This window comes from Ipomoea nil, unplaced genomic scaffold (assembly GCF_001879475.1).
Source record: "Ipomoea nil cultivar Tokyo-kokei standard unplaced genomic scaffold, Asagao_1.1 scaffold2403, whole genome shotgun sequence".
Classification (NCBI taxonomy): domain Eukaryota; kingdom Viridiplantae; phylum Streptophyta; class Magnoliopsida; order Solanales; family Convolvulaceae; genus Ipomoea; species Ipomoea nil.
In genome coordinates this window covers 737961-753961 of record NW_017618831.1, presented here as the reverse complement: position 1 = coordinate 753961, position 16001 = coordinate 737961, and the positions used below count along the sequence as shown (strand labels likewise).

Below are 16001 nucleotides of genomic sequence, written 5' to 3'. Positions count from 1 at the left end.
TAATTGTAGAAAAATGTTTGATAAATTAGCTGTTAGTTAATAGCTTATTACATGGAAAATGACTTTCTCAAGAAGCTGATGGAAAAAGTTGTTTTGAGCCACTTTTTGAATTTTAACATTTTGGAGTAATAAGCTGTTACAAAAAAACTAATTAATCAAACACTTATATTGATTATTTAACAAGTTAAACAGCTAATAGTGATCAAATAAGTTAAAATTAACTGATAAGCTAACTATGTTACGAAACATGACCTAAATATTCACCATCTACGCAATATGCAAACATTTGAGCTAAATGTTCATTTAAACTCATAGCAATGGCTAATATGTCTTGTGTTCTGAAGAACCATCAAAACAATCCCGCAAGACGGGACGGGCCAAAGCCCTCCCCCGGAGCGGGGCGGGTTTGGAAGGTGGACGGCCTAGCCCGGCCCGCCATGCCAAAGTCCACCGGTGGGGCGCGGCGGCCTGCTATACAATTTTTTTTTTTCTGATATGTTGGAGTATTTTGGTCATATTTTTATCATATAGAGTCCAATTAAGATGATTCAAGTATCAATGGGAAGATAAGAAATTCTTCTATAATTTTCATGTTGAACACTTTGAGAGATTTCAGACGCATTGATACTAAAAAATCATAACATTCAGACACGCCCTGAGGAATATGTCCTACAACATGTTGATAGTTTTTTGATCATATCTCCTTCATATGTAGTCCAATCAATGCAAAGTGGATATGAAAAACTAAGAGAGTTTCATACAACTTTTACGTTCAAAGTTGTCATATTCGGAGCAGAACAACTCCAAAACTAAGCCTGAAGTTTGACGCACCCAAGCTACTGAGTTAAAATCTTTTTTTATAGTAGCAGGTGGCGGGCTAAACCCGCAACCCACCTGGGCTCGTGACCCAAGGCAGGACAGGCTAAAAAACTCGCCTCTTGACTAGTTGAACATTCGATGAACCCTCCCCCTCCCTACCTATGAGGCTACAACGAGACGGGGCGAGTAGACCAAACGGAAAAAGCTATCTTCTTTACTTTCCTAAAACTATGAAATTCAAAAAGAAGATAGATATACAAAGACATATTCTCAGAATTGCTAGATTATTGGGAGGACTTAGGAGTTTAATATTAGAGTAAGACTATAATGAAACATCTTAGTTTGAGAAATTTCATCAATAATATATTTGGCTATCAACTCATATCTGATCTGGTTATTAGCCATCCACTTGATAGGCAGTACCATGTTGATAAGAGTGAAAGCTTGAAATATTCAGGAATCTAGTGGTTGAAGATCATTATTTGAAATACCCACACACAAATAACTTTTTTTTTGCCAATGACCTTGTGATCAGGTAACATGAAGTGACTCTCCCAAATGGGAGGTCATGGGTTTATGTCAGGAGGCGCTTACCTAAAAAGGAGGGCACTTCAGCTCCTATGTACAGTAGACCTTGTAGATGATGACTTGGTTTCTCCGAAATACCTAATCCTACCTCAGAATACAACACAGGCCACAGGGGCTCTATTTCACATCACTTGGTTAGAACAGAAAGACATCATGGACAGAGTGCAAAGAACAGAACAAACCAAATACAGGGAATGATAACAAAGCAACCAAAGTCCAGAAAGAATCACCAGATTAAACGGAGTACTAATCCCAAATCAAACTCATAAATTATACGAATCTGTAACCTCTCCAGTGCTCAAGTACGCAAAACAAAATTACAAAATACCCTCATCAAAAGGGTTGGGGTAAGTTTGGGTTCAAGCAACCCTCATCTAAAATTTAATTATTCAAAATGCATAATAAAAACTTCAGCCTGAATGAATTCTTAAATTGCGACAGATTTTCGTCACCATATAACTATGCTACTGAAAAGAGACGCGACCGAACTTATGCCCCACCAGAGCCATACTTCTTTCCGAAAACTATTAACTGAAGCTTGTCATACCCGGCCAACACACCAGCACCAGCAATAGCACGCAGGATATTTGCACCAGCACCCTTGAAGAGAGATTTCGCACCTTCATTCTTAAGAATCTGAGCAAAAGCATCAAGAGAGCTCTTGTACTTGACAGCTTCACCAGATGTCATCATCATTCTTCTGCGGACAGTGTCAATTGGGTAAGAAGCAAGACCAGCACCATTTGTGATGACCCATCCGAGAGCAAAGCTAGCGAAGAAACTATCCTGTAACAGGTTTATAGAAGTGTCAGCATCAGGAAAAATCCTAAACTAGATGCAGTAAAGAACAGAGAAAGAAAGACAAACCTGTAGGTCTCCAGTCAAGACAACTGGCTTAATGGAGTCATACAGTCCAAAGTACAACCCACGATACACAATGATACCAACACATGAAATGTTGAATCCTCGGTAGAGTCCAGCAATACCATCAGAAGCAAGGGTCTTTCGGTAGACATCAATCAAACCATTGAACTGTCTCTCACCTCCCTTCTTAGCAGCCTTGGCATCATTTGCAAGACGGGTACGAGCATAGTCCAAGGAGTAAACAAAAAGTAATGAGGAAGCACCAGCAGCACCACCTGATGCAAGGTTTCCTGCAAACCATTTCCAGTAGCCATCACGGTCCTTCTTGAAGTTGAAGAGCCTCTTGAAATAATCCTTGAATGCAAAGTTCAAGGCCTACAAGAACAACAAAAATTAATTAGCCAACCATTGTCCAAAAAACAAGCAACAAATTGCTTTAAAAATTTTCAAAAATGGTGATACCTGAGTGGGGAAGTAACGAATGACATTAGCAGTGTTTCCTCTCCACAATGAGGCAAATCCTTCATCCTTAATAGTTCGACTGAAACATTCACCAATTCCCTTATAAGGCTCAGACAGTCTGCCGGTTTTAATCATCTCATCTTGGTTTTGAATCAAAAGCTTGACGCGCTCAATTGGGGCAGCTGCAGTCTTTGATACAGCAGCTGAAACTCCACCCATTAGGAAGTCAATAGCAAAGCTGGCAAATCCCTTCTCAGCAGGAGCCTGAACAAATACCGGTGAAGCATTTGCAGTAATCAATGACAAATCTTGGGTGGCTTTGCACGACTGAGTCATTGGATACTGTAATCCAGCAGAGCTGTAGTTTCCATAAGCAAAATGCCTCTGGTTGAGAACCGGCCTTTGCATGCCGCCATAGCGTGTTTGAGCATCTTGGAAAACATTTGAGCTCAGATGGAGCTGGGAAGCTACCTTCTGAGCAACAGTTGGGTGTTGATACATATCAGCCATTGCTTTTCAGAACAATCTCCTGCAAAGATGCAAACTTTCAATCACTAAAACCTAAATACTCTGTATTATTCAAAAAAAATCTAGCACATAATTGAATTATACAGTCTACCAAACAATCCACATCTAATACATCTTCAGCGTGCACAGACTAACGTTTGAATATCATTATATCAATCACTCCTTAGTAAGACACATCTATGAACCATTACATAAGACTTGCTCAGAACAATGAAATAAAAACTGAGCAGATGCGTGTCTGACGTAGAAATAAAATAGTACAGTATACGGAGTACAGCTATACCAGATGCGAAATAAACAGAGATCATTCCGAGAAAACGGGATCCTCGACTACAACTACTATTAACACAAATTACAACAACAAAGCATCAAAACTCAAAAATTAAACTAAGATTCACAGATCTAAACAAGCAAAGCATGTTTCACGGACAGATCTACAGATTCAAGCAAATATTCCTACCGCGAGTCCACGCCTCGAAACGAAGCGGAAATCAGGCAAAACACATCCGAGAAAAAGCTGAATAAACTCACAGATCCAGAACTAAAGCAAGCGAAAAGCATATAAAAGGACAGTGAAGAGACTATGACGGAGATGCACGGATGGAAATCCGAATTCCGGATATATATGTATATGTATCACCGATCAAATCTCATTCCAGAGTTATAGAGAGAATGGAAGGGAATTGTAGAGAGAGAGAGAGAGAGAGAGATACCTGCGTTCGACTCGCTTGGTGGTCGCAGAAAGGAGGAGACAACAGCGGAGGAGAGAAGAACGAGAAGCTAGCGAGAGAGAGAGAGTCTAAGGCCGAGTATATAACGGGTGGTGCCTAATGGTAAGAGATTTTTTTTTACACGTGAGTTTACTTTGGTCACAGGCGAAATTTTAATACCTCAATTTTTTTTTTTTTTACGCTATTGACTCAAACACAAAGAGTCAAACCTATTGAAATACAAAAAATTAATAATATTTTCATTGAAATTCGATCTCGAGATTAATACTTAAAAGGTAACTGGGAAGTTAAACTCATAATTTATAATTATAAATTATAAATTTGTATTATTAATTAACTTGATTGGAGTTATTTCAGATAAAATTATTATTTTGTTTGTTGCCTAAAAATATTCTTACAATCGATAGTTAAAAAAACTCATCTATGTTTCTACTGTCAGCAATAGGGAACTGGCCAAATGATTTGTTTCATTCACATAATAAAATTATCGTTTTGTTTTTCGTTGGAACATTTCCCAAGGAAAATGATTTTATTGGCCAGCGACTCCACTAGGAAAATTCGTGGATTTGAGCCACAATTTCGGAAAAAGGGGAAAAGGGAGAATTCCTTGCGTTGTTGTCCAAGTCTGACAGCTTAAGATTTTTCAATAATCAATTCAAATGATGGGATGGGCTGATTAAGTATTAATATATTAATTAATGTATAATAATATATTTAGGAAGTTGGCTCTTGCCCTATTGACGATTCTTTGGTTTGATAGTTAACGTTGATGGTTGACCATGCCTTTAATATTTGAAAAGAGTGGAGGAATTTATACACCATATGATGATGTATATAAGCATGCAAGTGATACATCAAAATTTAAATATTAAAAGTATGTCATGATTTTCGTACTAAAAATTACAAATTCAATTATTGTCAACCTTCTCTCAATTAAGTTCTTCATGTATAATTTTTATAATATGGAGTAATTTATTTTTTTAATGTGGTTTATGAATTATTACACAATAACAAGTGATGATAGAAATGGAGATCGAACATTTATAATATAAGGAATGGATAATCTTTTGTCCTTCTAGGCAAGTGGATGCTAAATTGGCAAAGTCGCAACAGGCAACTTGCATTTTCTGTCTAAACTCAAATTTGAGACCTTAATGATACCATCACCACAAATTGTTAAAGATACAACTTTAAACCGCTTGTTTTAGTTCAACAGTTTGAGGCAGTTAATAAATAACTGCTAATGAAATTGTAAGTTTGCAACACAATAGTTGATAATCTACCTTTAGATCCTTTGCTATGTAATTCTCGATAATAATATTATGTTTTTGTTGAAAAAAAAAAAAAAAAAAAAAAAAAGTGATTTCCCCCCTACCATAATTGAAGAAAGTGCATTTAAAGAACAGGATATATACAAAATCCAAGTATAAGTCTAAATACCCATAACAACTACAGCTAGAAACTGTATTAGTCGAGTATTCAGAGGCTATTTTTCTTCTCTAACTTGCACAGTTGCACCAATGGGTGAGAAATGCACTATTATTTGTTCATTGTTTGGTCTCATGCATTTATTATCTGATCTACAAGTTAGCAGTATCATGTATACTGTAAATAACTTACTCTTAGAATCAACCTTGAATGCGCAGAGGTTTCTTGTAGGACTGCAGAAGAAGCGATGAAGATACCACGCTGATAGATGATGCAGCCATGCAGGCACCGGCAAGCCATGGAGGCAGGCGGATTCCGGTGAAGGGGTATAAGACCCCTGCAGCGACGGGCATGCCCAGGATATTGTATCCAAGTGCCCAAACATAGTTGAGTCTGATACGCGAAATGGTCTTTCTGGAGAGGTCTATTGCTGTGATAACGTCTTCAAGGTTGTTCTTGATGAGAACTATGTCTGCAGCTTCGATGGCTACATCAGTTCCCGCACCAATTGCCAACCCAACGTCTGCTGCTACTAATGCTGGCGAGTCGTTTATGCCATCCCCCACCATTGCCACGCTTGTGCCTCTCAACTGCATCGGGGTGGTAATGTTAGATAAAACTTGGGGTGTGTTAAGAGTCCCACATCTATAAAATAAGAGAGAACATATGGGTTTATAAGGCCATGGGTTAGACTAGCTAATTGGTTGGATTCAATCTTTTAGTGTGGTTTGGCCCATGTGCAGTACAGCCCAGTTGAGTGATTATGACTCAATCTTAAATTATAACATGGTATCAGAGCTTGTTCGGTTTGGTCCAATTTCAAGTGGTCAACGGGTTTGGGCTTTACAAGGTATAGCCCAGCTGAGTGACTATGACCCAATCTTAAATTATAACAGGGTGAAATTGCATTTAGTATATGCAGAAAAGAGGTTTACCTGCAATTCTCTGATCTTATCGGCTTTCCCCAAAGGATCTGTCTCAGCAAACACAGTCTCAATCCCAACTTCCTTTGCTATAGCGTTTGCAGTTGCCCAGTTATCACCTGTCACCATGACACTCGCGATTTTCATTGAGTGGAGAAAAGATATTACACGGGCAGCCTCGGGCTTCACTGGATCAGTTACAGCAAAGGCTCCAGCAACTCTTCCATCAATGGCAACTAACACACAAGTACGGGCAAGCTGCTCGTTCTCATAAATGTATTTATCAACCTCATTCCCAACTGGAACATTAGAAGCACTCATAAGTCTCTTGTTTCCAACCAAGACTCTTCTATCTCCAACTTTTCCACTAACTCCAGCTCCTAAGTGCACCTCAAAGTCCTCCACATCAGGAAAATGCCCATTTTCGGTCCCAAATTTCTTGCGTAGACTTTTGGCATGCTCCACAACAGCTTTTGCAATTGGATGTTCACTGTTCACCTGAAGATTGGACCAGTTTTGAGTTAATATTATATATATTTCATACAACATAAAATAAAATAAAGCCTTACCTCGGTAGCAATGGTTAAATCACAGAACTCCTCCATAGAAAATTCAGAGAAAAGCACAGCACTGACAACAGAAGGTTTCCCAACGGTCAATGTTCCGGTCTTATCAAAGACAACCATTTTGATCTGCAAGAACCATTAACAATCAACTTGAGACTTTAGCTGGCAAATTAGTTACTTGCTTGGGTAGATTTTCAATCTGAGACTAACCATACAAATTGCATTCTGGTATAAAGAGCAACATAGAGGGTTAATTCATAAGAAAACAAGATGGATTTTGTTCGATTTTGAGTTCTCGATTTGATTTCTTGAATAATACACAAAAGTCCCTATTTACACAGAAAATTTGATTAAAGTTGAATTACTTAAATTTTTTGTGCCATTCAACAACTGGCTATTTATCAATTATCAGACTGTAAATTAAAACAAGGTTTGCATACCTTATGTGCTTTCTCAAGAGCACTTCCACCCTTGATAAGCACACCTTGAGAGGCTCCCTTTCCTGTGGCAACCATGACTGCAGTGGGAGTTGCCAATCCAAGAGCACAGGGGCACGCAACCACCAATACTGATATACCAAATTGCAATGCAAGCTCAAATTCATCCATGCCTTCTGGTATCCACCTTTTGGAATAAAGACCCAATGCTCCAGGAATGAACCATGCCAACCATGTTACAAATGCAGCTACAACAACCTGACAGACCATTACAGATATTAACTTCAGCTTTCAAATGATCTTTAAAGAAATAACATCTTCAGTTGCAAAATTATAAGAACAGTGCGTAATCATGTACTTTCAATGGGAAAGCTTTCAGATTCAACCTCACCAATTCAAATCAAAGATGTTGATAATTCTCAAAAATTGAAAAACAACTAAATTGTGTGCAGTGGTACAGAGAATCCTGAAAACTCTTATGACAAATAACTTGTCATATTTTTATTCCAACTATGATATGCCACAGCATGAATAACATATCCCTAACACACAAACATACCGTTGGTACAAAAAATCTTGATATCTGATCTGCCAGCTTTTGAACAGGTGCTCTCGCAAGCTGAGCAGCTTCAACTAATTGGACAATTTGTGAAAGAGCAGTCTCGGAACCCACATGAGTGGCCTTAATCAATATACATCCATTCTCATTCACTGTCCCACCTATCACCTAATAGTTACACAATGTTACTTGCATACATATAAAAAGGAAAACAAAATTCATTGTCTCTTATTCATGACTAAGCCAATCCATTGCAAATATACGATGCATACCTTATCACCAATCTTTTTAGCAACTGGCCTTGCTTCTCCTGTGATCATACTCTCATTCACATGACTCTGACCATTAATAACTACACCATCAACAGGAACCTTTGCCCCTGGGACAATTTTAAGTATGTCATCCTTTTGTATAAGTTGAGTGCTCATTTCAATCTCCGATATGATATTTCCAGCTCCATCAAGTGTCAACAGGTGGGCTGATTCAGGAGCAAGGTCAGTTAACTTCGCCAAAGCATCAGATGTCTTTCCTTTGGCCAGAACTTCAAGATATTTTCCTAAAAGAATGAAGGAAATCAACATGGCACTAGTCTCGAAGAAATCTTGCCCCTCAAACGAATATGAAGTCAATGCTTTTATCATTATGTATATAGAATAGAAGTAAGCAGCATTGGTGCCCAATGCCACCAGAACATCCATATTTGCAGATTTTCGTCTAAGTGCATGATATGATCCCACATAAAACCTTCAAAAAATTCAAATAAATCATATCAGTTGTTTACCTATCAAAAGTTATTTTTTTTTAAAAAAAATGGAAGATTAAACAAGGCCTCTGCAGATTGCAACAGTTGGAGCAACAAAGTATACCTTCGGCCAATTATAAACTGCACTGGGGTGCAAAGGATCCATCTCAAAAGTACGCCAACAGTGAGCATATTTAAAACCTTATAGTCTAACCAATTCCCATAGGGCGGAAGCATCGGAAGCACCATAGAGAATACAAATATTGGAATTGAGAATAGGCAGCTATACAGAAACAAATTCTTATACATTTGGATTTCATGTTCTCTCTCTGTTTCACGTCCCCTTGGTGGAGTGTACAGGCTTGCATGATAAGCATTGGTTCCATGACCAGCTTCTTCAATGCACTGAATAAGAGTTCGAGGACCAATTGTATCAGCTTCATAACTAATTGTAACTATATTCCCTTGAAAGTCCATTTCAACCTGATTTACACCTTCCAAAGACTCAAGTGAAAGTTTAACTTCATTCCACTGATCCATAGAATTGATTCCTTCTAGTTTAAAATGTATTTTACTTGAATCACAACCTGAGCTTATGAGATCAGCTCCAAAGCCAGAATCTTCTATTGCTTCAACAATGGAGCTAGTGTTGGTAAGATTTGGATCATAGTGGACTTTAGCTTCTTCAAGAGCTAAACCAACAACAGCTTTCTTCACTCCATCAGCCATCAATAGTGCTCGTTCTACAGATTCAGAACAGCTTGTGCAAGCCATTCCTTTGATTCTGATTCGACATACTGCAATATCTTGCTCCGGGAACTCATTTACTTCAAAGCCTGCATCTTCTACAGTTTCTTTTATCTTCAATGCCTGAGATAGACTGAAAATTTTAGTAATTTGACTTAAAATAATATCATGTACAACATTCAGATTAAGTTTCCCGGCATCAAAACTGAAAATGCAGATAGGAAAAAAATAAAAATAAATAAAAAACTAATATCAAGCTCAGTGTAAGAAGCTGAGTGCATAAAAAATAAAGTTGTTTTGACCTTCAAATTGGCTAAAGTTTCATTTATACAACTCATGAACAAGCTACTTAAGAATTCCAAGTGAAATGCCTAAATTTCCATCAACCATTATGCTATTATCATAAAAACAACAAACTTGATATCTATACTCGTAAAGACAACATACGCTGATAAGTTCTGGTACAAATTTAACAACAGCTTGGCCCTGGAGAGGAGACACCATAATGCTCTGGATCCCATCTAGCCTTCCTACTGCAGTTTCTATTGATGTGGCACAAGATGCACATGTTATGCCACCAACTTTGAAGGTTAGAGTCCTAACTTTCTTCCCTCCATCAGCATTTGTCTGAGGAATAGTGATTGCCACACCATTTGGCTGCTGCAGAAGTGGTGTTTTCAAGCCTTCCTTACCATCAGCACCCATCTCTTCTCCTATAAACTTCAAAACCGTCACCAGAAATACAAATCAAGTAAATAAAACCCCAAACACAATTCAAATGTAAATCAATTTTAGCATACAAAAACAGTGAGCTCACACACACACAAAAGACATTAGTGGCCTTTTATTGATATTAGCTGCAAAATATCAAAACCAGTGAACCCAGTTCAATCATACTTCAATTTATAACCATAAATAAAAAAGATGTCATCTTTCACCAATTAGCTGACTTCAACTGGAAAATATTTCTTAGCAGAAGAAAAATGGAAATGAAACAATAACCATGACAAGCAATATAACAGAATCAACACAAGAATTTTTTTTTTAAAATCTAGTAAAACTAAGCAAATCATCTGCAAAACATCAACTCCTCCGTCCATTCAGTCAAATAACACTTAAAAAAAAAAAAAAAAAAAAGTAGAATATTTATACAAATCCCAAATCAACATTTTAAACAATCAAATCAACAACATACCAAAAGAAAATATCTAATCCGGCCCCTGTAGCAAGAAAGTCCACGAGGACCACGACACAGTAAAGCCACAAAGAGAAATATAAAGACGACAGAGTAAAACTAACTTCGCTTTCTCTCAATAAGACGATAACCGATCAAGCATCAAATAATACTTACTAGTTAATTCTTTAGGGTTTGAGATTTAAAAAAAAAAAAAAAAATACAGAACCAATCAAACTTTCCTTTTCCGATGTAAAGCAAAACAAACAAAAAAACAAACAGTGATAAATGGATAAGGCTATGTACTTTATGGCGGTTGATGAGTGGAGAAGAAGACAGCAAAAAAGCTGAGAAGCTCAGGCGGAGCTTGCTTTGTGGTTCGTGCGCTTGTAGGTGAGGAGAGAGATTGGGGAAAATTGAAATTCAAAGAGTTGTCATTTTATAGTGGTGCGCTATTAGGGTTGAGGCGGAGAGAGAGAGAGACGGTGGACCACGGCGCCGAAGATGCTCTTTGCGGTCTTTTTAAATTTTCGAATATAACGAACTCTATCCGGCTTTTCCCACCAACTTGTTCCTTACGGTTAATGCCTTCCCCACTATTAGGTTCCCATGTTCTACTCTCTCCTTTTCTTAATAGAATCTTACACTTTCATATGATTCTCTAATTTACGGTAAAGTTCGTAATTGTTATCCAAATATATATTGTAAAGGAAAAGGTATAAATAGGTGATTGAACTATTTTAGAGATATTAATTAAGTCACTGAACTTGAATTTATAAGTTCCAAATTTATTTATAAACTCGAAAAAAATATAATTAGCATTTTTAGTAGGTTATCAACAGGTTTATGCTGATTGGGATGTCATGTGTATATTTTATATTTTATTTATTTATGATTATGCTAAGTCATGTTTTCCAAATTTTGTTTTCATCTTTAACCAACACTACCTCACCTAAACTTTCAAGTGGCGCCGCCCACTGCCACACCGTCGGGGAGTTGTCGTTGACGACCAAACGTTGGAGCACCGCCGCTGACAGCCATTTTTTGGTTTTGAAAACCAAGTCCAATTTATTCATATTTGTATATTTAATTTTTTGGTTCATGTTGGATCATCTTACATAACACCGGCACAATAAATTATGTTGTTTATTTTTATGTATGATTTGTGAGTTATTACATAGAAATGAAATTTACCACATACACAAGCTCAACAGTCGTTATATCGTGACCAGGGTGCACAATGCATTGTGCGCCCCGCCCTACCCAAAACGACTTCGTTTTGTACATTGTCCAAAAAATTCCTCTGTTTCGAATACACATAAACTCATAACAGAATCCACAGAAACTCATAACTGAATACACATAATCTAACATGATACATAATACACAGAAACTCTTAACTGAATACACAGAAACTCTTAACTGAATACACAGAAACTCTTAACTTAATACACATAAACTCTTAACTGAATACACAGAAACTCATAACACAATATACAGAAATTCAAAACACAATACACATAATGGAATTTGGGTCGTTTGAACGGACAAAATGACGTCAGCAATTGAAACGCGCGCATTTTGTGCCTGAACGCACATTGCTATGTGCGTCGTGGTGCAGAATATAAATTGACTAAGCATTAATAGTAATTATAAATTTTTATTGTCACCAAAGAAAAAAAAATCATTACAAACACAAAATATGTCAAGTAGGAATATCGACCTTTAATGGGCCAATTTTCACATTGGACGGTTCAAACTAAATAATCGGGCCAGGCTAGAAGCGGCAAATTATGTTGTGGAACTCTGTCCACTTTGTAAGGTGGACACAGTTCTAAAATTGTCATAATTATGAATATAAAGTTTAAAAATTATAAATATAGAATTCTATAATTATGAATATAGAATTCTGTGATTGTGAATATAGACTTCAATAATTGTGAATATGAAGTTCAAAAATTATAAACATAGAGTTTTATAATTATGAACATAGAGTTCTATAATTGTGAATATAGAGTTCAATAATTATGGATATAAAGTTCATAAATTATGAACATACTGTTTTATAATTATAAACATAGAGCCGTGTCCACCTTGCAAGGTGGACATGGTTTCACGGCATAACAATTGACCTCCACAAATTATGTTGTGGAATCGTGGACACGGTTCCTAAACTGTTCATAATTGTGAATATAGAGTTCAAATATTATGAACATAGAGTTTTGTAATTGAGAATATAGAGTTCAATAATTGTGAATATGAAATTCAAAAATTATGAACATAGAGTTCAGTAATTATGAATACAGAGTTTTGTAATTGTGAATATAGGGTTCAATAATTGTGAATATGAAGTTCAAAAATTATGAACATAGAGTTTTATAATTATGAACATAAAACCGTGTTCACCTTGCAAGGTGGACACGGTTCCACGGCATAACAATTGACAAATTATTATGTGGACTTGAGTTTAAATGTTTACAATTTACATACTAAATATTTACAATTTATCTTTTAAAAATTCACAATTTGTATACTACAAACATACAGTGTTTATATGTAAATGATTACCTTGTTTTATATTCACAAGTTCCTTTCAAATAATGCAACCGTACAATATTAATATATATATTATGATTTGATGACCTTATATTGTATTCACAAATTTCTTTTTACAATTGTTATGTGTTTCGACTTAAAAACACAATTTATATTTTAAAAACTCACAATTCCAATACTAAAAATACACAATTTATATGTTATTTAGGGTCAAAATCCACCTTACAAGATGAAACATAGTACATGGTATAACAAGGCTACTACCTCCATCACTTTCATTCACCGACTGATCATACTTTATTTTTCCCAGTCTCACGTCATACATTAGTATATGAATAAAATTTATGGTTGATATAAGTACTCAAATAAAGGGATGAGCTCATCTCAAAAGATTCTAAAAATATTGTACGTGTGAATTCAAGTTATACCTATGGTTTTAGTCAGTATTTTAAGTTATAATAGATTTATATATTGAGTTTAAAATGTTACACATTATGGGGTGTTTGGTAAATGGTTATTTATCGGCTGTTAGCTGATTGAGTTAGTGGGTTTGACTAGTCAATAGTATTAGCTGATTGTAGAAAAGTGTTTGGTAAATTAGTTGTTAGCTGATAGCTGATTTACATGCCAAATGACTTTTTCCAAAAAGACTGATCGAAAAAGCTACTTTGAGCATCTTTTTTTAATTTTAGCATTTTGAAGCAATAAGTTGTAATAAAAAGCTAATTAATCAAACACCATATTGATTATTTAACCAAGTCAAACATCTAATAATAGTCAAATAAATAAATATTAACTGATAGACTAACTATTTTACCAAACAGGCATATATTTAAATTGATTTCAAAAGAAAAAGTGAAACAATTTTTTTTTTTTTATAATAATGGACATTTCTATTACCCAATATTATAAATTTTCCCTAATTATCTTGATTGGAAAAAAAAAATCATTCTGTCTCATTTTACCTATCTTGTTTATATTTATTGGTAAAACCAACTCTTTTTTATTTATTAATTTTTAGTATTTTTTTAAAATTTTATTTTATGCTTAATAATTTTTTAATATAATTTTTAAATATATAAATTTTATATAATAATACTAAACTTAATATATAAAATAAATAAAATATAAATAACTTCAATAGATTTTATTAACCAAACTACATACACAAAATGCGACTATATAGTATTACTCTAGTAGATTACAAGAGAGAAGTCCTGCTGGGATAAGTTGTGCGTGTCATCTTTGGGCAGGAATTATGCTAATCTTCTCTGTATCGTTTTAATTTTATCAGATGTTTCTAAAGAGACTTGTCGGGATAAGTTAAGTGGATATATAAATGACTTAAAATAAATTTTTAATTTTTATTTTTATTTTTTTTTTTTTAAAAAAAAAAGGAAAAAAAGAGGGAACATGTAATCTGTAAAATGCAGTGTTCACACAATGCCCTCGTGCAATCTTGGGAAACGAGAATGAATAAACTCTGAAGTCTTGTAAATTATCTTACTTTTGGTCCAACTTTTTTCATGCAAGCCCAATACTATTGACTATTTGTCTTTCCACACCACAATTCCATGATTCCGAGGCATCGATCACCCTCTTCAATTGTCTCCACTATTATATTTCACTTTTACCCATTCATGACTTCAATTTGCATGCATTTCCACCCCTTATGGTACGTTGTACCGTCTAGTTCAAGTTATAATAAATTCAAGAATGTGAATGTATGTAATGTCTCCAATGAGGTAATAATCAAATGGTGCGTCGGAGAAATTTCAATTTCAATCTTATGATTATTGGAGTCTTGTTAATTTTAATCCTTGATTTTTAAAAATGTCAATTTAGTACCTTGACTATGCAATTCTTATCAATTTTGGTCACTCCAACTAAATTGCCGGTCAAATTTCGCCAAAAAATTTTAACAGTTAAAATGATGAAAATATTTTAGTCATTTCGCATATCTTTCCTTCTTCTGCGGCGAATTCATCTTTTCTACCATGTTTCCCGCTCCAACAAATTTGCGCAGGAGGTGTACTGGACGAGCACAAAGAGAAGTGCAGTTCGGAGATTTCTAGGACCGCCTGTATCTCAAGCTCCCCTTATACAAACCACTACTGGAAATTATTGAATTTCCGACCACCTGAAAGTGATCTTAAATCAAGTTAAAAGTAAAAAGTGGTCGGAAATAGCAACAAAGGTTTTTCCGGATACCAAAAGTGATCGGAACAAAACTTTCGACTTGATTTAAGATCACTTTCAGGTGGTCAGAAATTTCATAATTTCCAATAGTGAACGGCCAGATGTTTTCAACCGGAATTTTGGCCATCTGAACCCTAATAAATCGGCGGCGGCGGCGGCTTGGACGAATGAGTTTAGGTATGCTTAATTTGGAAGGTGTGCTGTTGTGACGGATTCGCTGGAAAAGATGAATTCGTCGGAGAAGAAGGAAAGAGATGTGAAATGACTAAAATACCCTTATTATTTTAACTATTAAAATTTTTCGGCGAAATTTGACCAGAACGATCAAAATTGATAAAAATTGCATAGTCAAAGTACTAAATTGACACTTTTAAAAGTCAATGACTGAAATTAACAAGACCCTTATAGTCATAGAACCAAAATTGAAATTTTCTATGGTACGTGGAGTATGACTATCATATTAGAGACTACAAAGTCACGAAGATTATTAATATTATTTTGATCTAATAATTTTTTCAATGAAGTAATAATGGAATATATATAATTTATATTATATTTCTTATCTATTACATTCTTTATAAAATAACAACTTTATTCTTTCATAATTTATTTTATGAACTAAATATATAATTATAAGGAGTAGTTATTAAATTAATCATCTCAGCAACACTAATGTTT

The 16001-nt window shown here is 35.3% G+C and overlaps 2 protein-coding genes across 5 annotated transcripts; both read right to left on the bottom strand.

Moving 5' to 3' along the window:
- Positions 1 to 1641: 1641 nt before the first annotated feature.
- Positions 1642 to 4082, bottom strand: LOC109152321 (ADP,ATP carrier protein, mitochondrial-like). The gene is made up of 4 exons (XM_019299940.1): positions 3975 to 4082; positions 2734 to 3262; positions 2275 to 2646; positions 1642 to 2193 (listed from the first exon to the last, which is right to left on the bottom strand). Exons 2-4 carry the CDS (start codon positions 3241 to 3243, stop codon positions 1897 to 1899), a joined length of 1179 nt encoding a protein of 392 aa, XP_019155485.1. The 5' UTR covers positions 3244 to 3262; positions 3975 to 4082; the 3' UTR covers positions 1642 to 1896.
- A 1351-nt stretch (positions 4083 to 5433) lies between these two features.
- On the bottom strand, positions 5434 to 11078 carry LOC109152435 (probable copper-transporting ATPase HMA5). Of its 4 annotated transcripts, none has more exons than XM_019300128.1 (9): positions 10875 to 11078; positions 9842 to 10114; positions 8772 to 9517; positions 8178 to 8649; positions 7906 to 8073; positions 7350 to 7604; positions 6913 to 7035; positions 6356 to 6841; positions 5434 to 6010 (listed from the first exon to the last, which is right to left on the bottom strand). In XM_019300128.1, the coding sequence occupies exons 2-9, from the start codon at positions 10097 to 10099 to the stop codon at positions 5621 to 5623; spliced, it is 2898 nt and encodes a 965-aa protein (XP_019155673.1). In that variant the 5' UTR covers positions 10100 to 10114; positions 10875 to 11078; the 3' UTR covers positions 5434 to 5620. The 4 variants fall into 4 exon arrangements, with proteins under 4 accessions (XP_019155673.1, XP_019155675.1, XP_019155676.1 ...); XM_019300130.1 differs by having other exon boundaries at positions 9842 to 10107; XM_019300131.1 differs by lacking the exon at positions 10875 to 11078 and adding an exon at positions 10236 to 10561.
- Positions 11079 to 16001: the final 4923 nt, after the last annotated feature.